The 17,406-nt window shown below is 37.8% G+C and overlaps 1 protein-coding gene and 1 pseudogene across 1 annotated transcript; one reads left to right on the top strand and one right to left on the bottom strand.

The window, feature by feature from the left end:
* Positions 1 to 10,903: 10,903 nt before the first annotated feature.
* On the bottom strand, positions 10,904 to 13,338 carry LOC130841568 (serine/threonine-protein phosphatase 4 regulatory subunit 3B-like). The gene is given in 2 exon segments (XM_057717684.1): positions 10,904 to 11,007; positions 11,010 to 13,338. Coding segments are annotated over 2 exon segments (2,433 nt in total).
* Positions 13,339 to 13,409: 71 nt separating this feature from the next.
* The window catches only part of LOC130841567 (uncharacterized), a 164,104-nt pseudogene continuing 160,107 nt past the window's right edge, over positions 13,410 to 17,406 (top strand).

Here is a 17,406-nt window from a genome sequence, read left to right as displayed (position 1 = left end):
ATTCCAAGAAAATAATAGGCTTGTGTTTATTTCTATGCATATTTTGAAATTGCAGGGGAATAGAATAAAGGTACCCCACTTTTCTTCTATCATCATACTTCACCAAGATTTTAAATCTTTGGCCATAAGTGTAGAATAATATCTCATTGTTATTCTAATTTATATTTTTAATTGTTAGAGCATGGATTAGTTTATAGTGGCCGCTGTAACAAATTACCACAAACTGAATAGCTTAAAACAACAAGAAAAAGGGAATTCCCTGGTGATCCAGTGGTTAGGACTCCATCTTTCCACTGCAGGGGGCACGGGTTCGATCCCCAGTCAGGGAACTAAGATCCCACATGCCCTGCGGCTCAGCCAAAATAAATAAGTAAATGAAAAACAAACAAAAAAAATTTCTCTCACAGTTCTGGAGGACAAAAGTTCAAAAATCAGCATCATGTGGGGAAATCAATATGTCAGAAGGTCTGCATTCTCTCCAGAGGCTCTAGGAGAGAATCTGTTTCTTGCCTCTTCCAGCTTCTGGTGACTGCTGGCATTCCTTGGCTTGTGGCCACACTATCCCAATTTTCAAGGCTAAGACTTAGAATCTTTCTCTGCTCAGCCTTTACATTGTCTTTCCTCTGTATGTGTGTGTCAAATCTCCCTCTGCCTTCCTCTTATAAGGATACATCTGATTGCATTTAGGGCCAACTTGTATTATCCACAAAAATCTTCCCATCCCCAAATTCTTAATTTAATCACATCTGCAAAGATGTTATACACAGTAACATTTACAGGTTCCAGGGACTAAGATGTAAATATCTTTATGGGGGGGGGGGGGTATCTTTTTCAGCTTGCCACAGAGTACATGATTACATGTTTACTGTTTTTTGGTATTTCATTTGCTGTGAACTGCTAATTTATGCTTTTTATACCAGTAAATTTAGTCATTTATGTTTTTCTACTTTCATTGTAAAAAAGAAAATACAACCTATAGAAAAAGATATATTTGGCTTATTTCCCACCACTACAGAATATTTTTGTGTCATCAAATATGTCTTTCCCTGTGTCACCACTTGTATTTTCTGTCATTATAAAAAAGAAAAAGAAGGCTTTGCCATCTATGATTAGTAAAAATCTTCACAAAATAAACTAGTAGGTTTGTGATTTATTTTCTTGAAATATTGTATTTCTGTAAAATTTATTCTAATAAGAGAAGTAATGTGAGGTAAAGTCACATTTTCCTATTAGTCTCTAGACTGCTGAACCAACACCACATTTGCATAACTTAGCTTACCCCATATTTAGCATATGAGAAACCCCATAATATATCTCTAAATTTTACTCTTCCCATTGAAATGTTTCTTTCTTGCTGCACCAATACAGGAAGGTCTTTATTAAATTGGACTTACATATTTTGATATCTAATAGAAGTCTAACATTATTCTTTTTCATAAAAATCCATGTTACTTTCAACTAGTAATATTTCTAGAAAGATTTCAGAATAATCTTATATTAAAAAAATAAAGTCCTGATAGTACTTTTCCTTCAACTATATTACATTTATGAATTCATGTTTGGAAAATGGAATTCCTCACAATGCTAACTTTCTGTCCAAAATCAAGGCATGTTATTATTAAAGGATTTTTATTAAAAATCTTATTAAAGGATTTAATGTGTCTTAAAAAACTTTAATACTTTATTCATATAGATTTTACACATTTCTTATATTTATTATAGGCATTTAATTTTAAGTAGCTATTGTGCTTATTGTTGGATAAAGGAAAGTTATTGGTTGTCATTTACTAATTGTATAATCAACACCCTTACTGAATTCTCTTTTTGTTTTTCAGATTCTTTTGGATCTTCAAAGTATACAATAATAATATCTGGAAAAGATAATATGTCCTCCTTCTTCCCCAAATTTATAGCTCTCTTTTCTTTCTTTCCTACCTAATTGGATAGGCTAGGAGCAACAGTTCAATGTAAAATAATGATCAGTAATTGGCATCTTTATCTTGCTCTTGACTATAATAGATATTTCCCTAAAGATTCACCATTAAATATGACTGATTTTTATATACACATATAGAACATATTTTACATTAACACACACAAATAGACACACACCAGTTCATAGAATGGAATGAAGTTCAAAACATACTACAGCATCTACACAACAGACTTTGACCTCTATCAATGAGCACAGAGAAACCACTCAAATTTTACACCACCTAGTAATCCTTACCATTATGTACGTACTGGCTACATAACAGCTCTATGGATATATGCTATACACAGTTAAGAAAGTATTAACTTTTTATCAGAAATGGGTATTAAATTTTATAATTATTTTAGCATTCTGTAAGATGAACATTTTTCATATTTGTAATATTAATATGAAAAACTCTCCTTACTCACTAAAAAAACAGTCATGATGTACTGATAGGCTACAATTGGTGATATTTTATTTAGGAATTTGCTTCAATATGAATTAAAATTTTCTTTGGGGGCTCTCCTTGTTTGTTTGTTTTTTCTAGTAGAATTCCAATCCAAGTTTTGAAGTGTTTGGACATTCTTTTTCTCTGTCTGTGCCCTGAAGTGGTTAAAATAGCATTGTAGTTAATTTTTATCTTTGATGATTAAACAGAATTCACCTGTAATATTCTCAGAATATTTCAAATAATAGAAAACCCAATGTAAGTCAGCTTCAATTACAAAGGAAACATTTTCTCTGGTTATTCAATAATAAAAGTAAAGCTTCAGGTGCAGCTTGATTTAGGGATTAATATTATGGATGGATTTCTCTCTATACAATTATCTGCCTTGTTTCTTTGCTGCTGCTTTCTTTTGCAGTATGTTTCTTCCCTTGTTCTCAAATTATGGCTGCCACCAGCTCCAAAAGTGACACATTTCTCATTTGCATCCAGCAGCAAAGAGAATCTTCTCAAGTAGATCCCATGGAAGAAGAGAGTAGAATTCCTGGAACTTAAGCATTTCATTTGCTTTGTCTTTGTTATATATCTATCCATGTGTCAGTGGCAATGTCAAGCAGTACATACACTAATACATCCCTGGGGCTGGTGACGGGGTAGGGTCAATCTCACTCAAAGTGCTTGGCTAAGAATTGCAAGTTGAATTTCCTATTGGAAATTTAGAATAATTCTCAAGGAAATGGAGGGAGAATGGAAAAGACAAGGAATCAATGTCTATTAATATAACATAGTAAAGTATATATTTTATGTACATACACACATAACTATAATTTGAATTTGTTATAAGTATATTCATATAAAATCCATTGAACACCAAATTCATGTTCATCAAACTGATAAGGATGAGCTCCTGAGAAACTGTAGTAAAGATAGATCTTAGATTTCAAGTACCTAATGTGAACAGCAGGAACAACCCAATATTATTGGGTAGATTATCAGGCTCCTCAGCCCATAAGGTCCTCCTTTTCTTTCTTTTTTTTTTTTAAATGTCACTGTGTCATTTTTTTCTTAAATTTTTTTGAAATTTATTTACTTATTTGCTGCATTGGGTCTTCACTGCTGCACACAGGCTTTCTCTAGTTGCGGGGAGTGGGGGCTACTCTTTGTTGTGGTGTGCGGGCTTCTCATTGTGGTGATTTCTCTTGTTGTGGAGCACAGGCTCTAGGCGCACAGGCTTCAGTAGTTGTGGCATGTGGCCTCAGTAGTGGCTCCCTGGCTTAGTTGCTCCACGGCATGTGGGATGTTCCTGGCCCAGGGCTCGAACTCATGTCCCCTGCACTGGCAGGAGGATTCTTAACCACTGCACCACCTGGGAAGCCCTGGTCCTCCTTTTCTAAAGGGTTGCCCTAGTAACTCTCCAACGGAAGTAGTTTTCTGCAGCGTTCTCCAAATACTACCTGCATAATTGTTTACATTAGTCATTGCAGTGAAAGCAGGAAATAATGTATCTCAAAGTTGGTTTGCTTCTGATTCCAACAGTTTGGAGATGAAAAACCTTCTAGTAAAAACAGCTAAAAGTGTCAAATATATTAGAACAGCAATCACATGAAATACTATAGAGAGATGATGCATATAAAGTAATTTCCTTTAAGTATTCCAGGGAAGGATAGACTAATTACATTTAGTCTTTGTAAAATAAAGTGTGCATGTTACAATTTAAAGGTAACTAATTACCAGATTAGAATTGAAAAAATACCTTGCGAAGCAATAAAGGGGAAAAGAGAAACAAACATGAAAACAATCCAACAGAAAGGTAGAAAGGAACATGAGTTGATGCAAGTCTAGTGGTTATGAAACTCAGTCTACACACTCTGAAATGCAAGGGGTTTAATTTCAAGTTGTATGTAGTTGGACATAATTTCTATTTCTAGCCTCCATTCTTCAATGGGGATGAAATTTAATCTCAATACATCAAGTATGTCCCTATGCCCACCAGTTTTCTCAGACTAGCAACTAAATTCTAGCATGGGCGAATGCATGAGGAGAGGTGGTGATATGGACTGCCACTGTTTATGTCAGTGTGTCCTACCAGCCATTATAAAGTATTCAGTAGCATGGTGCTTAGCACACGGTGCAAGTTATCTATTTTATCTCTCTTGACTTCTGAAGCAAGAGGGAAAATTTCACTAGTCACCTCTTTTGCAACTCCTGTGGTAAGTGTGATGACAGTGGTTTGCACAGTATTGTGTTTTGTGGAGGAGAATTCAAGCAGTGTTAGCTTAACATGACTTTTGGAAGGTAAAGCAGAAAGAGGGATATTGTTACTACTCATGTGCATAGATTGTTCAAAGACATGAGCTATCGATTTCAGATTTCTACTTTATTATTAATAAACATATATTATATGGTAGGTGGATGTAATGGCTTTAATGGTTAAAGTACTTTCACCATATACTTCAAGACACATTATATGTAGGAGAATCAGTCTGTGGAGTTAGACAAACATAACCGAATACAGTCTCACTAGTACTAGTTATGCAACTCTGGGAACATACTTCTGTGTGCCTCTGTTTCTCCTGTAAAATAGAGTCCAGGTTCTCCAAGAAGCAGTCAGCATGAGATGACTTAGCATGCAAGAATCTTCTTAGGGGAAAAGCTAATGAGAGGCAATGGAGAGCAAGCTGGAGGATATTGGAAGAGCTGTCAGATCATGACACACTCTGACGCCAAGTGAAGGAGAGAGAGAATGATGGCAACATCCTAGATCACCATACAGTTTAAAGAATGTTCAGGAAGGCCTTCAGAAAGTCCTGAAGTTAGAGTCTCCAGTCACAGGAGTTTCTCTTCTTCCAGGAACTAGCCTGCTTTAGTACCCACACCATGCTAACCACTGGCTGGAGGCAACCCCTAGGAAGTGTGGCCTGGGAGAAGGAGGGGCAATGGTTGCAGAGTGCAGTGGCTAGGGCCCTTTAGTTCACTCAGTCATTCTCCTTCTCTATAAAGTGCTGTCTCCTCACCATCACATCAACCTGCAGGTTCATTGTGAAATTAGAAATAATGTAGGTAAATTGCCTAAGAAGGTATGCTTTACATATAATACATACTCAATAAAGAATAGCTATTGTCATATCTCATTTTCAAATTCTTTATCATAACTCTGTGATATTCTTAAGGCATGTATTCTTTCATTTTTGAAAACTTCTTCCTATTAGATATTTGTATCAGTTTGCTAAGGCTGCCATTACAAAGTACCACAGGCTGGATGGCTTGAACAACAGAAATTTGTTTTCCCACAATTCTGGAAGCTAGAAGTCTAAGATCAAGGTGTCAGCAGAGTTGGTTTCTTCTGAAGCCTAGCTCCTTGGCTTATAGATGGCCATCTTTTCCTTGTGTCTTCACATGGTCTTCCCTCTGTACGTAGGTTTGTGTCCAAATTTCTTTCTTTTAAAGACTTGGTTATATTGGACTTGGGTCCACCCTAATGGCCACATTTTAACTTAATTATCTCTTTGAAGACCCAATCTCCAAATATAGTCCCATATGAGGTACTGGGAGTTAGAACTTCAACGTATGAATTCTGGGGGACACAATCCAGCCATAAGAGTTTGGTTAGCCATACATTACAGATAAGAAAACTGAGATTAGAGGTGTCAAATAAGATGTTATGATTACACTTGTAATGAAAAGCAGAACTGGGATCTCTGTAATTCCAAGCAAAGTCCATTCGCTTTCTATGAAAGTGTGTTATGCACCTGACCCTTGTATGTACTGGGCTCTTTCAGGTATAGGGTAAAAAGAGAAGGTGACTCAGCCTAGTGGATGTGGACCCAATATCCACAAAGTAAGGGAAGCCCTTGAATCAAGCTCCATATATCTTTTAACTAGAGGTTCATAGTCAAGGGTGGTTTTGCCCCCTTGAAGGCTACTTAGCATCTTGTGGATACATTTTTGGTTGTCACAGCTGAGGGTGTGCTGCTGGCATCTACTGGGTAGATGTCAGGAATGCTGCTAAATATTCTGCAATTCACAGGAAAGCCTCCTACAGCCATGAATTATCTGGCCCCAAATGTCAACAGTGGTAAGGTTGAGAAGCCCTACATCAGAGTAAGGCAATTTGGTCATTAAATCGTGACTAAAGGGATGGGAAATTATATAGGCCTCTTTTGAAAACGTAAGGTTCTATCCTCACCATTCCTGGGCATGATGCATATTTCTTTCTGCAGACCAGCCTGGCTGGTATAGCCATGGTGGCAGCCGGGCAAAAATGAGACCCACGAGATTCAAATTTAATTCTGATTTTATACAAATGTCCTGTGCCTCTCACATCTGATTCTTCTCGATGAAAAGTTTGGGTGAGAGTAGGAAATGACTGGAAAAAGGGGCAATGTTATAGTTACCAGAAAGGGACACTCAGGTATTGGGGAGGTCGAGGAAGAGCAACAACCCAGCACCCAGGGTTGCACAGGGGAGGAAGGGGCATTAATGACCGCTCTATTTCAGAACTGCCTCTGGAGACTTCCTCCCCAAGGAAAACATTCTGGTGGTGCAGCTCTCTCAAACTCTTGAAGGCACTTTCAGTTTAAGTGACTGCTGGGTCTGCCATCCCCAGTTAGGTAGCTCTGACCACCTTTTCCCTTAACCTTACTGAGAGACCTATCAGGAGAAGCAGCGGATGAGCACACACACCCTTCTGGATGTCATCCTACCCCTAATCTCAGTCATTCCATGGGGTGGACTAAGGTCATGCCACCATGCTGGTGGCATGGATAAGCAAGAAAATTGGGTTGCCTACACTGAGCAAACCCTCCAAAACAAGGACTAGGCTGTTTTTGTAACTGAACTGGAAACTTTAAGGCTGACCAGCTAGCATTCTCAACCTGTGTTCCCTGACTGGTGTTGGGACCACCTGACAGGCCTGGCAGTTGTAAAGACTTTCTTTCCAGGGGCTCCATTTGTGCTCTTGAGATTGCATCTCTTGGGTGGAAGCCAGGCATTAACAAGTCTCTCTCCTTAGGGTGGTAAACTTGCAGCATCCTGGGTCCTCCAACACCCCAAAGAGGAAGGGCTTAACTCTGAGGCAACAACATCCATAACAGGGCCCTCAGCTTTGCCTGTTATCCCAACTGCTTTAGGGCAAGGACATTCGGGCTGTTATCTAGGGACACATTCTAGTTGCCTGCCCTGCTTCCTGGGATGGGACAAGGGGAACAGTGCCCAGTGACTCTTGCCACTTTTACAAATCTTCAATACTCTCCCAACCTTCCCTCCTAGTTTTCTTTCTTTCTTTTTCTTCTTCTTTTTTTTTTTTTAACATTTATTTATTTTTTGGCTGTGGTGGGTTTCAGTTGCGGCACAAGGCATCTTTCGTTGCCGCATGTGGGCTTCTCTCTAGTTGTGGCTCGCGGGCCTAGTTGCCCCACAGCATGCAGGATGCAGGATCCCAATTCTCCAACCAGGGATCGAACCGGCATCCCCTGCATTGCAAGATGGATTCTCAACCACTGGACCACAGGGAAGCCCGTCCCCCCATCCCCCCCCCGACCCCGCTTTTCTAATCTCAATTCTACACTTCACTCCTGACATCTCTCACTCCTTGGTTAATACCTCAGACACCACTCCACCCAAGCATCTTCATTGCTATGAAGGTTTATTTTTCTGTCTACTTTTATGCTTTTTATTTCAGTTGTGTCTCAGCAAGGCATGATGCATATACATAGACTTGTCTGCCAATCAGAACTGAACTCATTCGTTTTTAATGTATCATGTTGCTATTTGATCCAGAATATAGGATTATTGATTTAGGAGCATAACCTGTGATATAAGTGCTTATACCTGGCTTTATCCTCCATCTTCTTCGAAATGATTGTACTGCTCCTGATGATGATAAGTTTTGAAACTTATTTATTGAGTGCTAAATATGTTCTGGGTAATTTATACATAGTTTCTAATTTTTAAGACAAGATGGAGAGATTGTGGATAAAGGAGAAAATAAGTAAATCGTCTAAGGTCATGGAACTGGTAAGCATCAGAGCCTGCACTGTCATCAAGGGCTGTCTAAATATGAAGCTTTTGCTTTATCTGTTATATCACCCTCCCTTTGTTGGTGTGTTTAGAAAGTCACTAAGCCATAAAGATGACTGGAAGTCATGTATTTGAAGCTGAAACCTTGACAAATCCAGGGCACCTCTTCAAAAATGCTCACCCGAGTTTTGTTGTAAGCACAAGGCCATTTCAAACGGTTTCTTCTTTTCATAAATAATCCACTTAAGGGGCCTTTTAAAATGACTACTAAACAACTTAAAGATGAAAGTAAACATTTTTGACATGGTATCTTCTCACACACACTATCTAAAAAGACTGAACATTTTGGTCAATTTTTCACTCAGTGTGCAGACAGTAAGGATGGCTCTTCTTTGTTCTGTTGCCCTCTTAACTGTCCCCTTAATAGTAGGTTATGCCATCTGATGGGCAATTTGCCTTTGCCCCATTTTGCTTGTCATGTTGTTTCCCTAACATTAAGTTGCTGAGACTAGAAAAGGGCTCACGGAGGTTACACAGCTCATGAGAATGCCTGTCCTTTTTTCTTTTTTCTTTTTTTTTTCCTTTCTTCTTCTTTTTTCTTTGTTTTTATTTTTTATTAACTTCCCATTACCGTTATGCCCTCCCTTGTCTTTCCTTACACACTCACTGCAGACAATACAGCAAGAAATGCAAATATTCATTTTTTTTTCCCTCCTAGTGTCCAATTTTTATGGTTGATTGAAACTAGCTGAAGGGAAGGGAATAAGCATAGAGAGCACCAAAGAATTGTTATTCTCTGGTTGGTTGTAAATATTTGTTCTGCTAAGGAACTGGAGCTACTCCCACCAAAACAAAGAGTTAAATACATATTTTTCAAACAAAACTCTGTGTATGCATGTAAAAGTGTGTACTATGGATAACATTCCCCATGACAGTCTAGTCAGAGTGAAAACATGAAATGCTCTTCAAACAAACTGCCTTTTTTTCGACATGCACTCACAACATGATTCATCCCGTTACAATATTTAATTTAACTAGCCTGGCTTGAGAGATGTGAAAATGCAGTTTCCCTGCTGTGTCACATCCTCAGCAATGTCTGATTATATCTCCTGAGGTCATGTCCACACTTTAGCAGACATTATATTTGATGATGAAATGATTATTTGTTGGTTCAGGAATATACTCTTTTTGTAGCTCTAGCACAATATCTCAGTTTTGCATAAGATGTGTTTCCCATTGGTACATTTAAAATGGTCTCTTTTATTTTTGGAATTACAGGGTCACTTTTTAATTCCTGAATTGTATAGTTCAGCATAAATATCAGCAAATGGTACAAAACAAGTACAGTGGTATTTTTAATACAAGATAAATATCTGTCTTCTGCAAAACTATGCTTCATATCTACACAGTTCGTCTTGTTCAAACTATGGTTATATTTAAAATTAACTCTAAAATCTTCAAATAGGAGAAACTGCTTCAATTTAAGCAATTCCAAGAAAAATGGACCCAATTAACTTCCTCTTCTAAAAATAAAACCTTTGTTACAACTTATTATTAGAAATTCACTTGCATTCACTTCTTAATAAAGCACCTTTCATATTACACCCGTTTGTTTATAGAAAAAAACTTCATGTACCGTGAGCGTAATTTGACACTTAAGCAACTTATTCTTAACAAACTGTCCAAAATGGTTTCTAGATACTAAGTGCCACTTCATTCAGCACTATTTTTTGTATGTTAGTCTCACTTGCTGCTCTGGAGACACAACTTTAATAATGAATCAGGAAATGACTTTCAAGTATCTTTCACAATGTAGGTAGTGGAAAGCATTCTTTGCTACCCACTCACAAGGTCTTACAGAACACTCTTTTAGAATACTATTGGACCGATTCTTCGCATCTCATCTAAACGAACAAAAAATTACACTAACAACAGCACATTTTGAATCCAGCTTCCTTTTTTATTCATGTAAATACACACCAAAAGTTACTTTCTTCCAATTACTCATAAGGCTGAATTTTTGTCAAATCTTCACAGAAATGTGAATAGCTTAACTTTATTTTTTTATTACAGTTGACTTTGTTTTCCACATAAACATAAACATAAATTTTTATTTCAAAGAAAGCAACTGAAAAAAGAAAACCATAGCCAGAATCACTGTGCAAATGTTATAAGCTTTGGAGCTGCACTGTTAACAGTTGTTTCTAATACATACCCCTGAAACAGAACTACATTAACATTAGATTATCAACCTGTTTCCTCCCCCCAAACTAAGACTTTTTTTCTTGCTAAGAAGTTATCACTCAGGTTTTGGTTAGGTTTTTTTTTTTTCTTCTTTTTTTAAGATTCTGGAAAGTTTGGTTTTTACAGAATTAAATAGATGATAACACAGAGCATCTTTGCTACTGATTGAATACTTGTAAGTTTACACGAGAAAACTTTGGATTCAGACTTTTCAGCTAATGTTACAGAGTTTTAGTAACGTTTTGATGTCTACAGAATTTTAGTAATGTAGGGTTTAAGTAATGTTGAGGGTTTTCCATTAAGACTTTACGAGCTAAGATGTGGTCTTTTCCTGGGGGGGTGATTCACCTTCATCTTCTTCATCATCTGAATAATCCACTAAGCGAACCCTGCTACCACTGTTTGGGTTACTCGCTCCATTAGCAGCACCAGCAGAATCGGATGAAGTAAATTTGAAGCCACCAAAAGATGTTTTGGGGGGAAGATCTACCTTGTCTTCATTTTCTTTTGCTTTTTTAGTCTCCACAAATTTATCATAATCATCTTGAAAATCACTTTCCAATGGTGGCATAACTGCTTCTCCATCCTCTGTATTTTCTTCAACACTCATTTCTTCCTTCTCCTCCAAGACACTGGCACCTCTGCAAAATACTTCACTACACAGTATAGCATGCAAATACGTCTGTATTTGATTCTGCCAGTCTTTCTCTTGTTCATATTTAATCTTCAATCCTTTGAACGTCTGAACATATTCAATTGACTTAAGTGTTTCATAAAATTTTTCAACTATATGTGCAACAAGAGACTTGATATTTTCCACTCTTATGTATTCAAACAGCTCAATAACAGCTGAATTCAACATATTGTACCGAGTTCCATTATCCAGAAGAGCATTTACAACCGGCTCAAAAAGATTTCCCTTGATAATGTAATGATTATAAAGTTCATCTTTAAGGCCAATCATCCTTCTCATAAAGCGAAGAGCACACAAGATCAGGAAAGTGTGCTTTGAATCCATCACGACCAAAACTCTTCTTAGCAAGTCTTTGCTGAAAATATAGTTTTTTATGTAATATGTGTGATGTTGCACACAAAATGTGAGCAGCTCTAAAATTAAGGCAAGCAGCTCTGCTGTTCTGTAATTATTGAGGTGATTTTTGTTGTTTTTGTCAGGTCCAACTATATTATCCTCTTTACATATATCTTCTGAAGTAGTTGACAAAAGTGGTGCTATGAAGTTATGCATACAATGTTTATAGAAGAAATTTAGAAATTCACTTCTTTCACATCTATTAGGTGTTACTAGCATGTTGTCTGGATCAAGTAGAGCACGAAGCAGTTCCATTAAATTAACGGCACCTCCTAGGTCAGGGTCAGTATCATAGATCATTTGTTCAATTACTAAATTAATGAAAAGTTTGCCATCTTCATTTTGCTGAGCTTCTTCCAGTATAAATCCTCGGATTATGGATGGACTACAGTCTACTAGATAAGCAAATATATCAGTAGCAGCTGACCTTATTTGCAAATCATCCATGCTCATTACAATTTTAAGAGCAGGAAGAATTCCCAATTGTGTCAGTATTTTGAATAGTGCATCCCTGCTTGGAGGCTCTAACGTCTGAGAAAATGCACAGAATTCCTTGAAAAAAAATACCAGTTCACGTCGTTTATCATCATCTGTGGTCTTATCCCTTAACTGTGCCAAAACTTCAGCCAAAAACTTGTCATCTTCCTGCAGCATGTTGACTATTTCAACCTTGTTAAAAAAAATAAAAGTTTTAAGAGTAGCAAGAAAATTCTCTTCAAACTTGGGTGATATAGGCCAAAGGATGTCGTGAATGTACTGTATCCTGTATGTCTGATGTATTTTTTGCCGAAGTTTACAGTCTGTTATTGGTATAACTTCCTTGAACTTTGCATGTTGGGTTAAGAATTCCCTATGCCTTCTTGGCTCAGCCAAACCAGGGTCATATTCAAGGCATCCCACCACATCCATGATACACTCATCAGAAAAGAGGATCTCAAACAGAAATGTCTTGTTGAGGACTAAGATTCCTTTAATAATTTCATGCAAATGGTATAAGCTTTCAGTATCTTCTAGGTTCTCACAAGTGTGGAACAACTGCAGTAGTTTTTTAATATAGTCTTCATTTTCCAAGACCAGAGCCAGCCTTTCCTTACGCATAGGTGAGTTGAGAACCGAGGTAATTAAGTCAGCAATCTGTCCAAGTTTACCGAGTTCACAGTTTGGCAGGTCAAGAACTTCACCTGTTTCTGACAAGTCATCACATGGTTCCTCTTCTGATTCATCCGAGAGGTCTTGTGTGATTTCGACGGATTGGTCTTTACCTTGAATCCGGCAAATATCTTTCCAGATCTCTTCACAACTTGCCGTGTCCTGGAAACCTAACGCTAGACTATGGCTCTGAGCTTCAGGCCAAACAATTACCCTCTCTTGTTGTTTCTGATAGGGCATGTCTGGATCTATCCTAGACTCCAAGATCAGTGAGCCATTGTACTCAGATCTAATGATCAGAGATATGCCCTCAAGGCGGTCCACGTAAGTGAATGAGATATGCCCTGTGCCTAGATTGTCCCATTGTTGGTCATCAGTCTTGATGTAGACTTTCACACGGCACTGTTTGTCCGCCATGGCTACCCCTGGCCTCATCACCCCAGCCCTGGTCTCGGGGTGGGTCCCTGCTTCGCGCATGCACTGAATCAATGGCGGCTGACGCTGTGGCGGCAGCGATGGTGGCTGAGGTGGCTGGTCGGGAAAATCATAATAGAACATGGCAGGTAAATGGTGGCCACAGGGACTCTGGCGGCTCCTCAGGTCAGTAGGGTTCCCCCGGAGTCCCACTACTCACTTCCATCCCTTGCTCCCCTCCTTCCCTGTTGCGCCTCTATAACGCTTCCTTAACGTGGATTGAAGAAGTGAGCCTCTGAGCCTGCTCACGGTTGTCTAGGAAATCCTCCATTATGTCAAGATTCTTATGATTCCCCTGGGATTCTACCCAAAACAAACGTTCTGTACTTAAGGTGAGATGCCACTACGCCTACCAATGAAGGCTTAGGAATGCGACCAAAGGGCACTATTCTTTCCATAAAAGGTTTTGTCCCCTAGAAACATTTTCACTCATCAGGTGTGTGGGGATGGAGACTTAAGACTTTAGACAAAAGAAAGCTTAATCACCATGTCCTGATCAAGTCAACACCTAATGCTGTGTGTCAAAAAAAGACACTTCCCCCCCAAACCCTGCCCCCCCCCCAAAGAAGCAGGAACAAGTGAAGTGTAGACCACTACCAATGATTAGAGGTCTGTAGGTTGGCCTTCTCCAAAAGGCTTAGCCAATGTCAGTACCACTCACTTACCCATCCTTGGGAGAGGATATTGTTCCAAGAGGGAGTTGGCAACTCCTTTACTCTGTTCAGCTCAGCCTAAAGTTCTATCTTTTAGCACAACCGGGAAAATTTTTCCTCAAATTTTTCCAGTTCTATAACCACACCTTATTTTTAGGGAAGGAGTGGGCCAGAGGGAAACTGAGTTGGAATTAGCCAAGAGTTAGTATTGAACACCATAGATCAATTGTTTTATTTTTTTTTCTTAATAATTATGGTAATAATAACAACCACAATAACTAAGTACTGATACTTTGCTTATTATTATAAAGAAAGGTAATAATATAATCGACCAAATATAATACTTTAGTACTTGTTATATTCAAGACACTGTGACAATGTTTATATATTTTCTTACTTAATTTTAACATAACCTAGTGAAATAGGGGTACTAAGTGTCCTTTTAAGATCAGGAAACAAACTTAGAGAACTAAACTGCCAAAGATCATATGGCTAATAAGCTGCGGAACTCTGAACACATCTTTCTGATTGCAAAATTGGTTTTCTCAGCCATTGAACTATGCTATCCCCTGCTTTTCTTGGCCTTCATTACACTTTATTTTACATTCCTTCCATCTATATAATTTGTAATCAACATAAAATTATCAAGAGAAGATGAAAGTCACGCACTTCCTCCTTTAGATCCACATCTGTGTATAGCCAATGGAAAAATAGAAGCTTGTATATGGCAACTCTGTTAAATATAATTTTAACAGTAACCAAGTTGATTTTTGATGTAGCAGCAACTTCTGCAGTTTTCTTAAAAATATGTTTTTTCCCAAACATTAACCCTGTTATTGCAAAGGAGAAACTGAGAACTGGGCCACATTAAGCACATTTGGACTTGAAGAGTCCTATTTGTAACAATCACTTCATTTTACATGGCATTGGAGATGTGCGACAATTCTCAAGTAGAGCACAGGAAAACTCTTCCACACAACTCTCTTGCAATGTAGCCTCCAGGAGATTATAGTACAATATTCCCTGGGACAGTGCAGCCAGGGCTCTTGGGGAATTGAATGCAAATGACAATCATTTCATGACAAAATTCAAATCAATGCCAGGATACTGATGGTTTAGAAACATTTACCAATTATAAATAATACTTAAACATAACTCATAAATGACTAATACAAAAATTTACATGTGTACTAGTTAAAAACTCCTGTCTTATTTCAATAAAAGAGAATATGCAAATATATAATAACAATAATGATATGCATGCTAATGGTCCAATTTTTTTCTCTGCTGTGGTTATATTAAAGTTTCTATCAGAATCAATTATAATACTGTCAACTGTCTGAATATGCCCTCAGGTTCCATTCTCTGAGAGGCATTCAGCACAAATCTATGTGTTCTCACAATTTTATCACAAGGAGTTTCCCTTAGGCCAATTAAGGTCCCTTTATCTTAATTAGGTTAACTAGAATCTCTTTACAGTCTAAAAGAGCCTCAAGCCTGAAATTTCTTATTGCTATTTCTGCAGCAGATTCTTTCAGTTCCTGTCTTATTTGGTTTGGAAAGTAGAACAATGCCCTTTTCTGCTTCAGTAGTTCTACCCATTTAAGATTATTATTTTTTTGGTGTTCTGTTGTTTTACAGAGAGCAAGGTAATGTGAATAAACAAATGCCATATTCTAGGAGCTAAGTCCCTTTTATAGGCATTATTTATTTTTTATTTAATCCTCATACAATAACAGCCTGAGGAAGGTATTATTACTACCATATTAGAGAGGAAAAAAACCTGAAACTCTAAAACTGAATCAAATATTTGGTTCAAACCTCTGCAGTAAGTGATGACGCTAGTATTTGAAAGTAGGCTTGTATAGTTTTGACTCCACTTTACTGTTCCCAACATGCAATGCTTTCTCTTAGGCTATGCCTAAATTGTTATAGCAGATGTTTATAATGTGGATGAAGAATGTCACCTGCTGTGTCAGTAAACAAGGGATGTTGCAGCCATTAAGCCAGCAGCCACTGTAGCCACCCCCAACTGTGCACCCTCAGGGGATTCAGGATGGAGAAAAGCAGGCTACTGACCTTAACCACCTCTTTAAAATTGCAGAGAGCTTCCATCCCAAATTATCCCTCTATTTTCTTTGATGTACCTTTTCTCCATAGCACTTAGCATCATCTGACTGTTTGTACTTCATTTATCGTTTTTTGGTTTTTTGTTTTTGTTTTTGGCAACTAGACTATCAGCTATATGAGGGCTGTGGTTTATCTGTTTATTTTTCTCACTGCTGTGTGCCTAGCACCTGCCATAGGGCAGGATACATAGTAGTTTCTCAACAATAATTTATTGAATAAATACATAAATAAATACACTGTTTCTAGGATGACTTCCAATAATCCATTTATTTATTCCTCACATTATTATATAACAACCCCTATACATAGGCCCTATATCAAGCTCTGGGAACAAAACACTGAATTTGAAATTTGTTTCCTGTCCTCTTATGGAACTGATTGGTAATTTTAACAGGAGATATTTCTAATTTACAAGATACATCTGGCATTTCCCCTGCTACCCTAATCCCATTCTTTTGGATAGTTTTCTTCTTATTGAGGGTGAAAAAGGAAGCAATATTTTCACATTTAGGCTTTTATTTGCATGAAAAATTTATTTTATTGAGTAAGCCAGATGTTTTCCTCTGTGTTCTGTCAAACATTCCTTCCCCAACTCTGCGTTAAAGCTCAGGTAGAAACTATAGCTTTTCCATCAGTGATTAGGTATTGAAAGAACCCTAATTTTCTAATATTAAAATTAAAATTTCCAGCCCATTTCAAGCTTATGTTTGGGTCATGTCTTGTCCAAAGCAAGTCCATAGCCAAGCTTAGAGTTAGGGGATGGGAAAGTATGCCCCACCTAGAGTGGGGATCATAGCAAAATTGCAAAGCAAAGGATGTGGGTAAAGGGAAGGATGAAGAATTGGGGACATTAATGCAATCTTCCACAAGCTTGGATAAAACAGATATAACTCAGAACTTTAACGGGCAAAGAGGGATGGGTATGATCACCCTATTTATAGAATGTTAGAATGTGTGGATATTGTATGTGCATTGCACGAATAGCAGCTATTATCTTCCCAATGCTCAGAGGTAAGAACCACTTTAAATATTTTCTTGGATCCACAGGCAGTTTCTATTTGCAGTAGCACATTCTCCATTACGTGCTTGGCTTCCTTGGAAGCTCTAAAATCTTTTGCTCATACAGCATGGATTTAAAGGAGGGAAAAAATAAAGGGGAAATGTTGCTCTCTTGGTCTCATGTAAATTTTAGACTTTGACTGTCAGTGCCAAACTCTCCTCTTTTTCT

This window comes from Hippopotamus amphibius, chromosome X (assembly GCF_030028045.1).
Source record: "Hippopotamus amphibius kiboko isolate mHipAmp2 chromosome X, mHipAmp2.hap2, whole genome shotgun sequence".
NCBI lineage: Eukaryota > Metazoa > Chordata > Mammalia > Artiodactyla > Hippopotamidae > Hippopotamus > Hippopotamus amphibius.
Note: the sequence above shows the minus strand (reverse complement) of the source record. Positions and strands in the feature narration are given on the sequence as shown.